Source organism: Pristiophorus japonicus, unplaced genomic scaffold (assembly GCF_044704955.1).
Source record: "Pristiophorus japonicus isolate sPriJap1 unplaced genomic scaffold, sPriJap1.hap1 HAP1_SCAFFOLD_224, whole genome shotgun sequence".
NCBI lineage: Eukaryota > Metazoa > Chordata > Chondrichthyes > Pristiophoridae > Pristiophorus > Pristiophorus japonicus.
The window spans coordinates 922,374-940,569 of NW_027251951.1; the positions used below are offsets into that span (position 1 = coordinate 922,374).

Below are 18,196 nucleotides of genomic sequence, written 5' to 3' on the forward strand. Positions count from 1 at the left end.
ATGCACTCCAGGAAATCCTTCTCCAGCTCATTGCTACAAGCTTGGTTAGCCCAATCTATATATAGATTAAAGTCGCCCATGATAACTGCTGTACCTTTATTGCACGCATCCCTAATTTCCTGTTTGATGCCATCCCCAACCTCACTACTACTGTTTGGTGGTCTGTACACAACTCACACTCGCGTTTTCTGCCCTTTGGTATTCCGCAGCTCTACCCATACAGGTTCCACAACATCCAAGCTAATGTCCTTTCTTACTATTGCGTTAATTTCCTCTTTAACCAGCAACGCTACCCCACCTCCTTTTCCTTTCTGTCTACCCTTCCTGAATGTTGAATACCCCTGGATGTTGAGTTCCCAGCCTTGGTCACCCTGGAGCCATGTCTCCGTAATCCCAATTATATCATAATCGTTAATAGCTGCCTGCGCAATTAATTCATCCATCTTATTTCGAATACTCCTCACATTGAGGCACAGAGCCTTCAGGCTTGTAATTGTAGCACTCTTTGTCCCTTTAGAATTCTGCTGTAATGTGGCCCTTTTTGATTTTTGCCTTGGGTTTCTCTGCCCTCCACTTTTACTATTCTCCTTTCTATCTTTTGCTTCTGCCTCCATTTTATTTCCCTCTGTCTCCCTGCATAAGTTCCCATCCCCCTGCCATATTAGTTTAACCCCTCCCAAACAGCACTAGCAAACACTTCCCCTAGGACATTGGTTCCGGTCCTACCCATGTGCAGACTGTCCGGTTTGTACTGGTCCCACCTCCCCCAGAACCGATTCAAATGTCCCAGGAATTTGAATCCCTCCCTCTTGCATCACTCCTCAAGCCTCGTATTCATCTTAGCTATCCTGCAATTCCTACTCTGACTAGCACGTGGCACTGGTAGCAATCCTGAGATTACTACCTTTAACGTCCTACTTTTTAATTTAACTCCTAGCTCCTTAACTTCAGCTTGTAGGACCTCATCCCACTTTTTACCTATATCCTTGGTACCTATATGCATCACGACAACTGGCTGTTCACCCTCCCACTCCAGAATGCCCTGCAGCCAGTCCGAGACATGCTTGACCCTTGCACCAGGGAGGCAACATACCATCCTGAAGTCTCAGTTGTGACCGCAGAAACGCCTATGTATCCCCCTTACAATAGAATCTCCCACCACTATAGCTCACCCATGAACTTGGCTGCTGCTGCCTTCCCCTGGTGAGCCATCTCCCCCAACAATATCCAAAGCGGTATATCTGTTTTGGAGGGAGATGACCGCAGGGGACTCCTGCACTGCCTTCCTACTCTTGCTCTGCCTGGTGGTCACCCATCCTCTATCTGCCTTTTTTAACCTTTACCTGCGGCGTGTCCAACTCACTGAACGTGCTATCCACGACATCGTCAGCATCGCGTATGCTCCAGAGTGAATCCATGCGCAGCTCCAGTGCTGTCACGCGGTCTAACTGGAGCTGCAGCTGGATAAGCTTCCTGCACACATAGTCGTCAGGGACACTGGAACCATCCCTGTTTTTTCACATGGCATAGGAGGAGCATGACACTGGTCTTTCTTTGTTTCTATGTTTCTATGTTTTAATACCTCTCCCATGTCCTCTGCCTCCATGCATAGGTCTTAATTTTGGTCCATAATCAGTCCCACCCCTCCTCTTACTACCCATTTATTATTTATATGCCTTTTGAAGACATATGGATTCACTTCTATGTTAGCTGCCATTCGATTCTCATACTCTCTCTTTGCCCCTCGTATTTCCTTTTTCACTTCCCCTCTGAACTTTCTATATTTAGCCTGTTGTTATCACAAGTAAAAGTCGCAAGCTGGTCAGTTTGGTTTAACCAGAATCGCTCTGCTCTGAGAGAATGAGACGGTTGAACGCTAATGCTTTCCAAGCAGATTTTCTGAATTCATGCTGTCAGCGTGAAGCTTCGCATGCCATGAGTGCATATCAGGTATTCAGATGCAATGGATTTCCTGTCCATGGGTGGAAAATCCTGTGGAGTCTGCTGACCTCTGCACTTCAATTCCTGTGATACGCTCCTGGTCCATGAAGCTCGGTGCCTGCAGCGTCAATTCTTAAAACGTCTGCGGAATGTGCACCGTTGCCAGGCTCAGCAGCAGCTTGCTGTATAATTGGCCTGCCACAAACTAATAATGAGCATTATATGAAATGGAAATATTGATCTGAACCAAATTACTTTGCTAAGTCGACTCAAAAGTGACCTCATTAGCGCAGTTCAGAGACTATGACTAACCTGACGTGTGTGTGTCTGGAGCATGGCCCAGCTTGGCTTAGCCTGGTCTTTGTAGATTTATCACCTTCCAGAGACACATTGTACAAACTTAACTTTACATATATGAGTTGAAAGGGTCAGTGGCATAGCTAGGTTTAGCTGACTTGCAAGGGGTCGATCTGAAGATCTGAACGACTTAGCAGAAAGGGAATCAGCTGGGAACTGGGAAATGCAGACTTGCAGGCTGAATCTGGAGGCCAAAGACAGGTTCCTCGGAACGAAATGGAGGTGAACTTTGAAAGACACTTTGGCTGACTTCAAAATGGGTGGGGTCATGATGATTCCCATAAACCCCCACTGGCTCCACTGCTGGAAAGAGTTCAAATCACTTAACTACGCGATTATGAGAATTCCTCAATTTTTTGCTTCTATAGCTTCTCCTTAATGCAAACTGTGTGAGCTCTTGTTGTGTTGTATGGAATACTCTGTTTCATTTATTTATCCACATACCTTACAGTGTAAACTTTCCGACTGCTCAGTCCCGGTGTGGAGCCATGACTACCAGGAGCATGTATTGAGGTAAATTCACCTCTAATCTAAAAGATGGGAATATCATGCACAGCGTGTGTCCGAATTTCTGACATATATTGGTGGTGGGAGTAAAAAGTCAGAAAATATCCCCAAGTGGAATTCAGGTACATGCAGCCCACGTTCTTTCAACTAATGTTATTGGACAATCAAGTTCGTGATATGCCCTCCTAGCATGTGAGGAACCATGTGGGCATTAAGATAACTTACCCTGAAATGTCACCTTTCTGAATTTATGGTAGAATCTGTGCGTTAATTGATAGTCAGCAATTTGAATTCCACATGTGTAACATAGACATATTTGAACAGTTACCATTAACAGCTGCGTTTAAACTTCCAGATGTGACACATTGAAGCTCAGTGCTTGTGTAACAGCTCCACACACCCGCTGTTAATGAGCAAACATAGTCTGAAGTAAGCTGCTCCTGTTACTATTCTTCTCTTTGATCCTAGATTGGCCAGCTTTGGAATTTGGAGTACGTTTATGGTAATACTTCAGAGCGTACAAAAGCCATCAACATTTCCAATAGCTGTAAGGGCCAAATTCATACTCCTGCACCGCCAACGAGGGACGGCACTTACAGGAAGCGCCTGGTGGAATTCACAGCTTCACAGCCTGTGATATTCAGCTCAAATAAATTCAAGGGATGTAAAGTCATGGGCTGCATGGCTGCAATTTCCAGCCATACGTTCCCTCCGGCTGCTGCTCTTTGTCAGGAGCTCAGGAACTAGGAATTAATCCTTTAGTTTACAGCGTTATCATTTACTTCTGATGCCGGTCAGTGCCCGCACTAGAGCAGGGCTGAGACTTTATCACCCTCTATGGGGGAGCGTGCCTTCAGGTCGGGTAGGAAACCCAGGAGGCCGGGTTTCCCGCAAGCAGGGTCTGACTTGAATGTTAAGCCTTAGCTTCCTGCCCATAGCCAGCCAGATTGAGAGGCTGGGTGGCTGCAGTCAGGCTTCAGTTGTGAGGGGTCAATCCGGGGGAGGAATCGCGAGGTCGGCAGGATTGGGGAATGGTGGGGGGGAGCGCGGTATAGTCGGCGACCATTGTGAGGGGGTAGTCAGGGATTGGTGGGGGGTGAGGGGAATAGGGAGGCAGTTGGAGGATCGGCAGGGTGTCGGGGATTGGGGATTGTGGGGGAGGGGGCTTTTACAGCAGAGGGGGTTTGGCCAGAGCATTGGCGGGGGGCTCAGCCGGGAATCGGCGGGGGATGGCCTCATGGTGGAAATCGGAGGCCTGGGGAGGTGATCGGTGGCCTTGTGGTGGGGTCTCCAATTGTGGGCGGGAGGTTAGGTAGGGATCCTGGATCCAGCAGATAGGCCACTTACCTCCTGAATCCAACATTCCCTGCCTCGGTTTAACTGCCAGGTTTCACGAGTTGTGTGAAACCCGTCCACACGCAGTTAAATTCAATATGGAGGTTAAAAAGAGGCTTCCAGTCTCATTACAATATTTACATTTAAGCTCCTTCCCCTGGGAATGGGTTGGCCACCCGCCTCCGTTAAAAGTGGAAGTAGGCAGGTTGGAGGCGGGATCAGGTCGGGAATCCTATTTTTAATAATTTAACGACCCCCAAGCTCCAAACCCACCCGTTTTTTTTCGGGGAAAATTTTGGCCTATGTTTTTAGACATAAGAGCTGATTTTATACATATTGGGAAATTATGGGTTCTCTGTGATTTTTCCTCCCTAATTCTAAATTACAATAAATGGATAGAAAATCGCAAGCGACTCAGGGGGGATTTCCAAATATGAGACATCACTGGATCCAGCCCTGCTCCAAGAACTCATTCAAAGAATTACCCCTCTGGCGCAGTGCTGCGGATGGAGATGGTGTTTTGTGGGCACTGCACAAGACTGCAGGTCAGTCCAATAAGCCACAATTCAAAGAGGAATTTTTTTTGAAAGCAAGTAATGTTCAAACAAGTTAACAGAATAACTGTGTGATACTTCAGATTACCATTTGTTCCATGAACCTGAATTTATTCCTACTTACCACCTCAAAACATAGCAGAAACAGACACTTGCTGCGAAGACCACACATGTTGCTATTAGTACAGCTCTTGTCAGAATCCCTGAAATAATAAATCAGAATCATTAAATACTTCAACCACAGCACTTCAATTATTTGGTGTGATGATTGCTATTTCCTTTTTATTAGTAACACAAGCATTAAAATCTCCATTTTGAACCATTTATACTGTAAAACACACAAAACATCACTTAAAGGTGTAACTTAAAGTGAGATGATCTTTTCTGATCGTCCATTCAACTCACAAAGGTCAAGAGACATGTGATATATTCACAGAGCATTGCATACACAGCTTCCTACATGGCAGACAGCTCTATCGGAAGCCTCCGGACATCTGCCTAGTTCTGTTTAATTATTAACTATGCAGTTGCAATACACAATACGTCCACATCCACAGTGTGGCGCTACAAACATTACAAGCTTACAGACATTACACTTTCCCCTCCTTAATGAAGAAATTATTATAACAAACATCATAATAACTTTCATGTTTATACATAACATCAGATATAAACTTATTTTTTTTTCCACATTTACAAATTTAACTTTACCACTTGTTTTCTGTTTCGAAGAGGATACTTTCACTCACGACCAGAATCTTTGAATCTAAACTCATTTGAGGCTCATCCTGTGGAACGTTTTCCTCCATGGAATTTCCTTGATTTTCATTTGAACTCACTCTAACTTCAGGCTCTTTGTTTTCCTGACTCGGACTCAGACTTTCATTCTGATTCTCTCCTGGATTTGTTTCCAGTGCATTGGATTTAGGATTTGCTACTGGTATATCAAAACTATCTGATGAGTCAGAAATAATTGAATCATTCCCACCTTCAACTCCTTCCATGTCTGTAGGTAAAATATGATCAATATGAACAAACCTAACCTGTCCATTATCAAACATCTTTACCAAATATGTGCGAGGACCACATATCTTCACCACTCTTCCTGGTAACCACCTTAACCATTTATGATGATTGTTCTTCACTCTCTCCTTCTGGTTTAATTTCACACTTCTTTTTTTTACTCTACCTCTATCATGATTCTCTTTTGGTCTTGTGTCTTTTCTACGGACTGTGCCAAATTTAGTTTTAACATCGAGAATCTGGTTCATGGCTGTCGTTTGAGAAACAACTCTGCTGGTGTTCTACCTGTAGTTGTATGAGGAGTATTTTGATATGTAATCAAAAAATTAGCCAATTTGTGATCCAATGACAATTGTCATTGCCTTGGATTTGGATCTAACATTTGTATTATGAGGGCACGTTTTACAATTTGAAGCAGGATGGTATGGTGGAACCTTAGTATGTTTCACACCATTTTTACTCGTGAATTGTGCAAATTCTTCTGAAAGAAATTGTGGTCCATTATCCAAAACAATTTCTTCAAGGAGGCCAAATGAAGAAAATAATTTTCGCAAACTGTCCAATGTTTTACTTGTTGTTATTTTCCACATTGGAAACACCTCAACTCACTTCGAATGGCTATCAATCACAATGAACAATTGTTGTCCTTCTAACTCAGCAAAATCAATATATAGCCTTTGCCACACCCTGGGAGGCCATTTCCATGGCTGTAATGGTACTGGTGATGGTTGCTTGCTTACCGATTGACATGTCGTATACTAACTCACAATGTACTCTATATCTTTATCAAGACTTGGCCACCATAAATAACTGTGTGCAAAACTCCTGGTCAAGCAAATTCCAGGTGCTGGTCATGGAGGTCTTCTAATAATCTGGACCTGAATTTATTTGGTATAACCACTCTTGCACCCCACATGATACAATCTTTATCGACTGATAATTCATTCCGAAGAATGAAGAACGGATGTGTATCTTTGTCTATTACCTGGTTTGGCCATCCATTTGCAATATATTCATACACCTTTGACATCACTGGGTCACGTTTGGTTGCTCTACCAATCTCTTCAGCTGTGACTGGCAGTTTATCAATGTATGAAAAATAAAACACTTCTTCCCTATCAGATGTAACTTGTGATGGGGAAGGCAATCTAGACATTGCATCAGCATTACTGCGATCAGCTGATCGTCTGTATTCAATATCATATGTATATGCTGACAAAATCAAAGCCCATCTCTGCAATTGGGCTGCAGCTAATGTTGGAACTGGGGACTTTGGATGGAGGATTGCTGTTAGGGGCTTATGGTCCGTAATGATGGTAAACTTACGACCATACAAGTATTTGTGAAACTTCTTGACCCCAAAAATTAATGCCAAAGCTTCCCTTTCAATTTGCACATAATTACTCTCACTGGCACTGAGAGTGCATGAAGCAAAAGCAATTGGTCTCTCCCCGCTCACTATGTAATACATGAGAGTTTACTGCCCCAACTCCACACAGAGAGGCATCACATGCTAGCTTAATTTCCTTAGATATGTCATAGTGAACTAACATGGTGCTCTCTACCAATTTGCTTTTATACTCCTTGAATGCTATATCGCATTCTTTTGACCACTTCCAATGGGCCTGTTTTTTCAATAGTTCATTCAGTGGATGTAATATTGTAGCCAAATTTGGTAGGTACTTCCCATAATAGTTCAAAAGACCCAAGAATGAACGAAGTTCAGTGACATTCCTGGGAGTGGGTGCATTTATGATCGCATCCAGTTTTTCCATGGTTGGATGCAAACCATCTTTCTCTACTCTGTACCCTAAGTACTCCACTGAGTTTTTAAATAACTCACACTTACGAGCAGACACTCGTACTCTGTGCTTCTCTAGCCGTTTGAGGACTTCATTCAATATGTTATTATGAATTTGCCTATTTGGTGTTGAAATTACTATGTCATCTAAATAACATACTACCCCTTCAATACCTTGCAAAATCTGGTTCATCACCCCTTGGAATATGGCAGATGCGGAAGACACTCCAAATGGTAGCCTATTAAATTGATATAGGCCTAGATGAGTATTTATAGTCAAGCATGACTTGGACTCCTCATCTAGTTCAAGCTGTAAGTAAGCATTCGTAAGATCTAGTTTTGAGAAGATCTGACACTGTTGTGAACAAATCTTCTATATTCGGCAATGTATTGGGGGCATTACCCTCTCGAACCTGGTTTACGGTTACTTTAGAATCACCACACAATCTTACCTTACCATCGGACTTAGGTATAACAACAATGGGTGTAGCCCAATTACATCCATCTATCTTACAAATAATGTTCTCAGTCTCTAGTCTTTTGAGTTCGCGCTCAACTTTCTCTTTGAGTGCATATGGTACGGAACGTGGCTTGTAGTAAACCAATCTAGCATTCTTCTGTACCCTGACACTCACCTTGAAACCTTGGATCGGACTGCCCGTTTCGCAGAACACCTTCGGATACTTCTTGATAACCTCATCCGTTGATGAAAATCTCACTTCCACACAGAAAATCTCACTCCAATCCAGCTTCAGTGAGCTCAACCAATTTCTTCCTCGTAAGGCAGACTTGTCTCCTTTCACTACTATTAGAGGCAAGTTTTGAAATTGATCTTTATATTTCACTGGTACGGTGATACGACCTACCACAGGAATTTTCTCTCCCGAGTAGTCTCACAGCTCTATCTTGGATTTCTCCAGTTGGAAATCATGCAATTTGTCGCGGTATAGTGACTCCGGTACTACACTCACTGATGCACCCGTGTCAATTTCCATTGGTATCTTGAATCCCGCAATATCTATGTGGATTTTGATGCTTTCCAAATCACTGTCCGTTAATCTCGTGCTCCTCATGATTTTAACATCTCCTCATCCTGTTGTTGTTCTTCCATGCTATGTAGTCTCTTGGGATTTCTACTCATAACTTTGAACGCTGGACTTATAGCTTTGGAAGCTGGTTTACCCTTCAGTTTGTATGTCTTCGCAAGATGCCCAGTCTTTCTGCAGAAGAAACACTCTGCCTTCACGTATGGACAACTTTGAGCAATGTGTTGTCCCAGGCACCTATAGCACGACTTCGATGCTCTGTTAGAATTTCTAGTTTCTGAGACTTTGGGCACCCACCATCTTTTACTTTGAACCTGCAGGTGATTTACCTCGGTTGACTGACGACCTTAATTATTATAAAATTCTCGGGAATATTGTTCAGTCATGCCCATCGACCTCGCTGTCTGACAAGCAATCTCAAAAGTCAAGTCATCCATCGTCAATAACTTCCTTCTGATCGCATCATTTTTCACCCCACAAACAAAACAATCCCATCGTGCTCGGTTTTGAAAGTTTCCAAAATTACAGTGCATTGATAGCTTTTTTAATGCTCCGATGTAATCACTGATAATACCATCAGCCTTTTGATTCCGAATCCTGAAACGATAGCTTTCAGCAATTTCTAACGGTTTGGGGTTATAGTGCTGCTCCAGCTTCGTTAAAATCTGTTTAAGCGTTCTGTCCTTTGGCTTGTCAGGCACAAGCAGATTTACAAGGGTTTCGTATAATGCCGGACCAGTCTCTGATAAGAAGATCGCTTTCTTACATTCCAACACAGCCCAGTTTTGGACTGCATTGTCTGGAACTTCGATTATTTTATTTGCAGTAAACTACATTTCTAGTCGATCCACATATGCTTTAAAACGTTCCCGGTGGTATCTATATTCAACCAAATGTCCAATTACACCTGCCATTTTAATCTCTAGCTGTTTACACCGTGTGCTGTATTTTACCTCGGATTTTTGTAGCTTTTTCCAAAGACAGAAACTTCCAAAGTCTCTCTGTCGGCTGGTTGAATCCTTCACCAACAAAATTTAAGCTTTAAATCATCGGAAAAATCCCATCTCGCCGCCAAATGTGACATATTCACAGAGCACAGCACACACACAGGCAGTTATCTCGGAAGCCTCCGGAATCTGCCTAGTTCTGTTTATTATTAACTATGCAGTTGCAGTACATAATACATCAACATCCATAGTGTGGAGCTACAAACATTACAAGCTTGCAGACATTACAGGACACACATGCAGTTTTCTGCTCTGTGTTGTTTTCCTCATTTTTTGGTTGTCACGTTTGCACTTTCCAATTCGATCAGACACATTCTACCTTCCTCCCCTCACCAGCACCACAGCTGAAATTGAAACAGTCCTGCTCCACATGACCCACATAAAAACCCACACAACATTTTTTTAAGTTGTCTGCATGTTGTCTGGCCCTGGATCAACTTCTCGACAGGTTTAGCCTGGCGAGAAAGCCACTAGGGCTTCCTAGCAATCTTATGCTTATGCAAGCCTATGAATCATAGAATTACACAATGGTATAGTACAGAAGAAGGCCATTCGGCCCATCAAGCCTGTGCCGGCTCTCTGCAAGAGCACGTCAAGTAGTCCCACTTCCTCGCCCTTTCCCCGGAGCCCTGCAAATGTTTTTCCTTCAGGTACTTATCCAATTCCCTTTCGAAAGCCATGATTGAGTCTGCCTCCACCACCCTTTCAGGCAGTGCACTCCAGGTCCCAATCACTCACTGCATAAAAAAGTATTTCCTCATATCGCCTTTGGTTCTTTTGCCAATCACCTTAAATCTATGATTACAGTTAAGATTGCAGTCAGGACCCGATAATGTCATCGGGACCTGATCTGCATATTTAAAGAAGGACCCTGCTGGTTTGGGCAAGTGTCCTGGCACTTGCAGATCGAGACATCAAGCCAGCTGGTTAGTCTCTCCCACCCATTTTAATTGCCCCATTACACCCCCTCCCCCCGCAGCCTGCATCCACCAATCGTTCTATTTATTATCCAGACTGAAGTATTGTGCTGATTTTGTGTAAATTTTGAATGGACTTGAAATGGCTTACCTAAGGTAATGCCACTGCCAGTCTGTATCATTGCACCTCACCCACTGCCAGTCTGTATCACTGTACCTCACCCACTGCCAGTCTGTATCCCAGTACCTCACCCACTGCCAGTCTGTATCACTGTACCTCACCCACTGCCAGTCTATATCAAGAAACCTCACCCACTGCCGGTCTGTATCACTGTACCTCACCCACTGCCAGTCTGCATCACTGTACCTCACCCACCTCCAGTCTGTATCACTGTACCTCACCCACTGCCAGTCTGTATCACTGTACCTCACCCACTGCCAGTCTGTATCCCAGTACCTCACCCACTGCCAGTCTGCATCACTGTACCTCACCCACCTCCAGTCTATATCAAGAAACCTCACCCACTGCCGGTCTGTATCCCAGTACCTCACCCACTACCAGTCTGTATCACTGTACCTCACCCACTGCCGGTCTGTATCCCAGTACCTCACCCACTGCCGGTCTATATCACAGTACCTCACCCTCTGCCAGACTGTATCCCAGTACCTCACCCACTGCCAGTCTGTATTACTGTACCTCACCCAATGCCAGACTGTATCCCAGTACCTCACCCACTGCCAGTCTGTATCACTGTACCTCACCCACTGCCAGTCTATATCAAGAAACCTCACCCACTGCCAGTCTGTATCTGACCTTCCTAATTTCTGCCCTCCAACCAAGCCTCGGGCCACCTACCAACAATGGCGTTACTCGGCACCCAGCTTGCGGCCAACACCTTGCCGTAGGCAATTAGGCTTATACAGCAGTGCCTGTTCTCCAGTCGTCTTGGACCCCCTTGCCACTGGGCCAAGACCTTGCTCAGCTAAGCCGGTGTGGTTGCCATGTGCAGCGGCCACCCCACGTCAAAAGAACTCACGCACAAGCATCTTCCACTTCGTTAATATGAAGTTCGGGACCTGGAACTTCAGGACCCTCATGGTCAATTACAACAGCAACAGGCCAGAACGCTGCACCGCCATAGTTGCTCTGGAACTCAGACATTTTGACATCGACATCGCCGCCCTAAGCGAGACCCAACGGGCAGGGGAAGGCCAGCTCAAGGAACAAGGTGGAGGTTTCTGGAAAGAAAAACCGGAGGAAGAACGCCGCCTTCATGGAGTCGGCTTCGCCGTCAAAAAGGAGATGGCCGACCACCTCAAAGACTCCCCCTGCGGGGTTAATGACTCTTCGTCTGACCCCATCCTGGAACCAATGCGCCACAGTCATCAGTCGTACGCCCCAACACACGATGCAACGGACGAGGCTAAAGAGGGTTTTTATTCCAACCTCGAGACAGCCCTGTCCCGCATACCCATGGGCGACAAACTGATCCTCCTAGGTGACTTTAATGCCAGGGTCGACAAAGACACAGCCCTCTGGGGAGGCGAGATTGGCAGAGAGGGGTAGGGAAAGCCAACTCCAGCGGTACCCTACTGACAAAATGTCTAGAACATGAACTCCTCATCACCAACACCCTGTTCCACCAGAGGGACAAATACAAGGCATCATGGCAACACCCTCGCTCCAAACACTGGCACCTGTTCGACTATGTCATCGTCCGAGCCAGGGATTGCAAGGATGTGCACATCACCCGCGCCATGACAGGAGCTGACGACTGCTGGACGGACCACTGCCTAATCCGATCCATCATCAACATTAACATAGCCCCAAAGCAGAGGGGACAGCAGAAGCAGTGCCGCAAAAAAATCAATACCGGGGTACTTAGAAACCCAGCTAATCTGGCATGCCTTGATGACCATGAGATGCTGAATGCCCACAGCGCTTGGTCTGCCCTCCAGGTCTCCATAACCAGTACTTATGTAGAGATACTTGGTCACTCAACCAGAAAACACCAGGACTGGTTTGATGAAAATGACCAGGAGATCCAAGAACTAATAGATCGCAAGCACAGAGCATTTCTGAGCCTCTAGCAACAACCTAACTCGGGAGCTGCAAAACAACATTACAGATGGCTCAAGGCTGAGGTCCAACAAAAAACCCGGACCTAAAGAACAGGTGGTGGATGGAGAAAGCACAGGACATACAACAACTGGCCAACAGCCACAATATGCGAGGATTCTCCATTGCAGTCAAGGCCACCAAAAAGAACATAAGAACATAAGAATTAGGAACAGGAGTAGGCCATCTAGCCCCTCGAGCCTGCTCCGCCATTCAATAAGATCATGGCTGATCTGGTCGTGGACTCAGGTCCACTTATCCGCCCTCTCCCCGTAACCCTTAATTCCCTTATTGCTTAAAAATCTATCTATCTTTGACTTGAAAACATTCGATGAGCCAGCCTCAACTGCTTCCTTGGGCAGAGAATTCCACAGATTCACAACCCTCTGGGAGAAGAAATTCCTTCTCAACTCGGTTTTAAATTGGCTCCACCGTATTTTGAGGCTGTGCCCCCTGATTCTAGTCTCCCCTACCAATGGAAACAACCTCTCTGTCTTTATCTTGTCTATCCCTTTCATGATTTTAAATGTTTCTATAAGATCACCCCTCATCCTTCTCAACGCCAAGGAGTAAAGACCCAGTCTACTCAATCTATCATCATAAGGTAACCCCCTCATTTCTTGAATCAGCCGAGTGAATTGTTTCTGTACCCCTTCCAAACATAGTATATCCTTCCTTAAGTAAGGTGACCAAAACTGCACGCAGTACTCCAGGTGCGGCCTTACCAATACCTTATACAGTTGCAGCAACACCTCCCTGCTTTTGTACTCCATCCCTTTCGCAATGAAGGCCAACATTCCATTTGCCTTCCTGATGACCTGCTGCACCTGCAAACTAACCTTTTGGGATTCATGCACAAGGAGAGTAGGATGGTCCAGAGTCGACTGCCTTTACGTGTCTCGGGCGTACGTTTCCTGCGTCCCGGCCGGTGCCGTGTTCGGACCACCACCTGGTGTGGGCGGAGCTCGCTTCGCTCCGCGCGAGGACGGGGTCCGCGTACTGGCACTTTAACAACCGGCTGCTGGAGGACGTGCGGTTCCAGGACTCGTTCCGTCGATTCTGGTCCGACTGGAGAAGGAAGCAGGGGGGCTTCCCCTCCTTGAGGCTATGGTGGGACGTGGGCAAGGCTCACGTCCGCGTCTTCTGTCAAGAGTACGCGAGGGGGTCGACCAAGAGGCGGGCGGCCAGAGTCGGGCGCCTAGAAAAAGAGGTGCTCGACCTGGAAGCCCGTCTCGGTCAAGTCGTCCAGGACCCGGCCCTGCGGACGGTGTACGAAGCGAAGAAGGCCGCGCTGAAGGACCTGCAGCTCGTCGGGTCCCGAGGCGCGTTCGTGAGGTCGCGGATCCGGTTCCTGCGGGATCTGGACCGCGGCTCCCCCTTCTTCTACTCGCTGGAAAAAAGGCAGAGTGTCCGTAAGCAGCTCTTGACGCTGCTGGCCGACGACGGCTCTCTCGTCTCGGATCCGGAGGGCGTCAACAACAGGGTCCGTGAATATTACGGGGCTCTGTTCTCTCCGGATCCGTCCAGCGAGGAAGCGCGTAGAGTTTTGTGGGAGGACCTGCCGAAGGTCAGCCCGGAGGGCGCCGAAAATCTGGAAGCTCCGCTAAGCCTGGCGGAGCTGACCGGTGCCCTCGCCCGGCTCTCGAGGGGAAAATCCCCGGGGCTGGACGGGCTGACCGTGGAGTTCCACAGGGCGTTCTGGGACGTCCTGGGGAGCGACTACGCGCGGGTCCTGGGGGAAAGTCTGGCGACCGGGGAGATGCCCCTCTCTTGGCGCAGGGCAGTCATCGTCCTGCTGCCTAAGAAGGGCGATCTCCGCCTCCTTAAGAACTGGCGCCCGGTCTCCCTCCTCAGCACGGACTACAAAATCTTCGCCAGGGCGATGTCTGCTCGCCTTGGTGCCGTGCTGGACCACATGATCCACCCCGACCAGTCATACACGGTCCCGGGCCGGACGATCCACGACAACATCCATCTGGTCCGGGACCTCATCCATTGCTCCCAGGAGGCTGGTCTGTCGGTCGCCTTCCTATCCCTCGACCAAGAGAAGGCGTTCGACAGGGTGGATCACGACTATCTGCTCGGAACTCTGCGCGCTTTCGGGTTCGGGACGCATTTCGTCGCCCGGATCCGACTTTTGTACGCCGCCGCGGAGTGTCTGATTAAGGTTAACGGGTCCTTGACGGCGCCCCTTCGCTTTAGGAGAGGGGTGCGCCAGGGATGCCCCATGTCCGGCCAGTTATACGCCGTTTGCGTGGAGCCTTTCCTGCGCCTCTTGCGGACGAGGTTGACGGGACTGGCTCTGCAAGGGCCGGGCGTGGAGGTCGTCCTCTCGGCTTACGCCGATGACGTGCTCCTCGCGGTAGAGGATCCCGCTGACCTGCGGAGGATGCGTGAGTGCCAGGAGATTTACTCGGCCGCGTCCTCCGCCAGGATCAACTGGGAGAAATGTTCCGGACTCCTGGTGGGTCAGTGGCGGGTGGACTCCCTGCCGGAGGAGCTCAGGCCTTTTGCCTGGAGCACGACCCATCTCCTCTATCTGGGAGTCTACCTTAGCCCCGACGAGGAAGCCTGGCCGGCGAACTGGCAGGAGCTGGAGGCCAAGGTCACCGCTCGCCTAGGGCGCTGGACAGGACTGCTCCGAGTGCTGTCCTACAGGGGTCGAGCGCTAGTCATAAACCAGCTGGTGGCCGCAATGCTGTGGTACCGGCTGGTCACTTTGACCCCTCCCCCTGCGTTTGTCGCCAAGATACAGAAGAAGCTGGTGGACTTCTTCTGGAACAACAGGAAGCACTGGGTCTCTGTCGCGGTCTTGAGTCTCCCGCTTGAGGAGGGCGGTCAGTCGTTGGTGTGCGTCAGCGCCCAGCTCGCGACTTTCCGTCTTCAGACCCTGCAGAGATACCTTTACGTCGAGCCCCCTCCTAGGTGGTGTGCTCTGGCGAGGTATTTCTTCCGCCAGCAGCTCGACCTCAATTATGACACGCAGCTCCTGTTTGTGAACTTGGGGGGTGCCAGGACCGCCCTCCGGGAGCTGCCTGTCTTTTACAGGGAACTCATCAGGGTCTGGAACAAAGTCTCCACCAAGCGCAGCTCTCCGCCGGCTGGAGTGGCGGCCGTCCTGCAGGAGCCGCTGCTCGGGAATCCGTACCTCCACGGCCGAGGCTTCATGTGGCGGTCGGAAGAGAGGGCTGTGGCTGGTGAGGTGACCAGGGTCAGGGACCTGCTCGATGGCGGAGGAGCGGGCTGGATGGCGCCAGTCACGCTGGCGCGGCGCCTAAATTCTGCCAACGTCCGCCGCGCGGCCGATGCCATCGAGTCGCTAAAAACAGCTCTGGGCCCTGACTCCGTTAGGTGTATCGAGGAGGCTCAAGCACGTGGGGAGATCCCGTCCGAACTGACCCCCGTCCGGACGGAATTCCTCATCGGCGCCAAACCCCGGAACCTCCCTCGGGGGCCGGCGCCTCACAACTTGAGCCGCCTCGGGGAAATCCCCTCCGTGCCTTTCAGTTCCGCGCGGAGGGGTTTCCTGTACGGGCTGCTCCTGCACACCCTCAACTTTGCCATCCTCGCCGGCCGTCCGGACACGCCATGGCGTACCATCTTGCCGTCCGGAGGAGGCGGGGGTCCCCGATGGAGGGCATCTACGCAGGGGTCCTCCCACTATTCATCGGGGACTTGGCCTGGAGGGTGGTGCACGGAGCAGTGCCGTGCAACAAATTTTTAAGCCGGTTCACGGACTCCCAAGCCGCCTGCAATTTCTGCGGTCTGGAGGAGTCCGTGTTCCATGTTTTTATTGAATGCACAAGGTTGCAGCCCCTGTTCCACTATTTGAAGGGGCTGCTCCTGAAATTCTGGCTGCACTTCAGTCCCACTCTCCTGATCTTTGGGCACCCTGTGCGGAGGGGAGCGGGTAGGTCCGAGGGCCTCCTCGTAGGACTGCTCCTGGGCACGGCCAAGGGTGCCATCAGCCGGTCCAGGCAGCGGGCGGTCGAGGGGGTCGTTCAACCTGACTGCCTGCCTCTCTTCCGCTCTTACATCCGATCCAGGGTGTCCTTGGAGATGGAGCACGCGGTGTCCACCGGTACGCTCGCGGCCTTCCGCGAGAGGTGGGCACCGGAGGGACTGGAGTGCATCATCACGCCCGGCAACCAAATTTTAATTTGATTTTACGTTTTAAAGTTTAATTTGTTTTAATTGCCGGTGCTTTTAGTGTCCCCCTCTCCTTTTATAGGGGGCACTGGAAAAAGGAAAAATTTGATTTTAGTGCCCCAAAAAAAAAACACAAAAAAATAAATAAAAAAGGGGCCTTGTAAATGTCTTGTGTGTGTCATCCAGGTCGGGTGGCACGGATACATGTTTTATGTTTTTGCAGGTGAACTCCAAAAAGAGTTTCATGCACAAGGAGAGTAGGATGGTCCAGAGTCGACTGCCTTTACGTGTCTCGGGCGTACGTTTCCTGCGTCCCGGCCGGTGCCGTGTTCGGACCACCACCTGGTGTGGGCGGAGCTCGCTTCGCTCCGCGCGAGGACGGGGTCCGCGTACTGGCACTTTAACAACCGGCTGCTGGAGGACGTGCGGTTCCAGGACTCGTTCCGTCGATTCTGGTCCGACTGGAGAAGGAAGCGGGGGGCTTCCCCTCCTTGAGGCTATGGTGGGACGTGGGCAAGGCTCACGTCCGCGTCTTCTGTCAAGAGTACGCGAGGGGGTCGACCAAGAGGCAGGCGGCCAGAGTCGGGCGCCTAGAAAAAGAGGTGCTCGACCTGGAAGCCCGTCTCGGTCAAGTCGTCCAGGACCCGGCCCTGCGGACGGTGTACGAAGCGAAGAAGGCCGCGCTGAAGGACCTGCAGCTCATCGGGTCCCGAGGCGCGTTCGTGAGGTCGCGGATCCGGTTCCTGCGGGATCTGGACCGCGGCTCCCCCTTCTTCTACTCGCTGGAAAAAAGGCAGAGTGTCCGTAAGCAGCTCTTGACGCTGCTGGCCGACGACGGCTCTCTCGTCTCGGATCCGGAGGGCGTCAACAACAGGGCCCGTGAATATTACGGGGCTCTGTTCTCTCCGGATCCGTCCAGCGAGGAAGCGCGTAGAGTTTTGTGGGAGGACCTGCCGAAGGTCAGCCCGGAGGGCGCCGAAAATCTGGAAGCTCCGCTAAGCCTGGCGGAGCTGACCGGTGCCCTCGCCCGGCTCTCGAGGGGAAAATCCCCGGGGCTGGACGGGCTGACCGTGGAGTTCCACAGGGCGTTCTGGGACGTCCTGGGGGGCGACTACGCGCGGGTCCTGGGGGAAAGTCTGGCGACCGGGGAGATGCCCCTTTCTTGGCGCAGGGCAGTCATCGTCCTGCTGCCTAAGAAGGGCGATCTCCGCCTCCTTAAGAACTGGCGCCCGGTCTCCCTCCTCAGCACGGACTACAAAATCTTCGCCAGGGCGATGTCTGCTCGCCTTTGTGCCGTGCTGGACCACATGATCCACCCCGACCAGTCCTACATGGTCCCGGGCCGGACAATCCACGATAACATCCATCTGGTCCGGGACCTCATCCATTGTTCCCAGGAGGCTGGTCTGTCGGTCGCCTTCCTATCCCTCGACCAAGAGA

The 18,196-nt window shown here is 49.4% G+C and overlaps 1 protein-coding gene across 1 annotated transcript in view; it reads right to left on the reverse strand.

The window, feature by feature from the left end:
- Positions 1–18,196, reverse strand: part of LOC139245599 (nectin-1-like) — a 225,676-nt gene that overhangs the window by 43,274 nt on the left and 164,206 nt on the right. Inside the window, exon 6 of the mRNA XM_070871195.1 lies at positions 4,819–4,897. Coding sequence (XP_070727296.1) covers positions 4,819–4,897 — 79 coding nt within the window. The remainder of the gene's footprint in view (positions 1–4,818; positions 4,898–18,196) is intronic.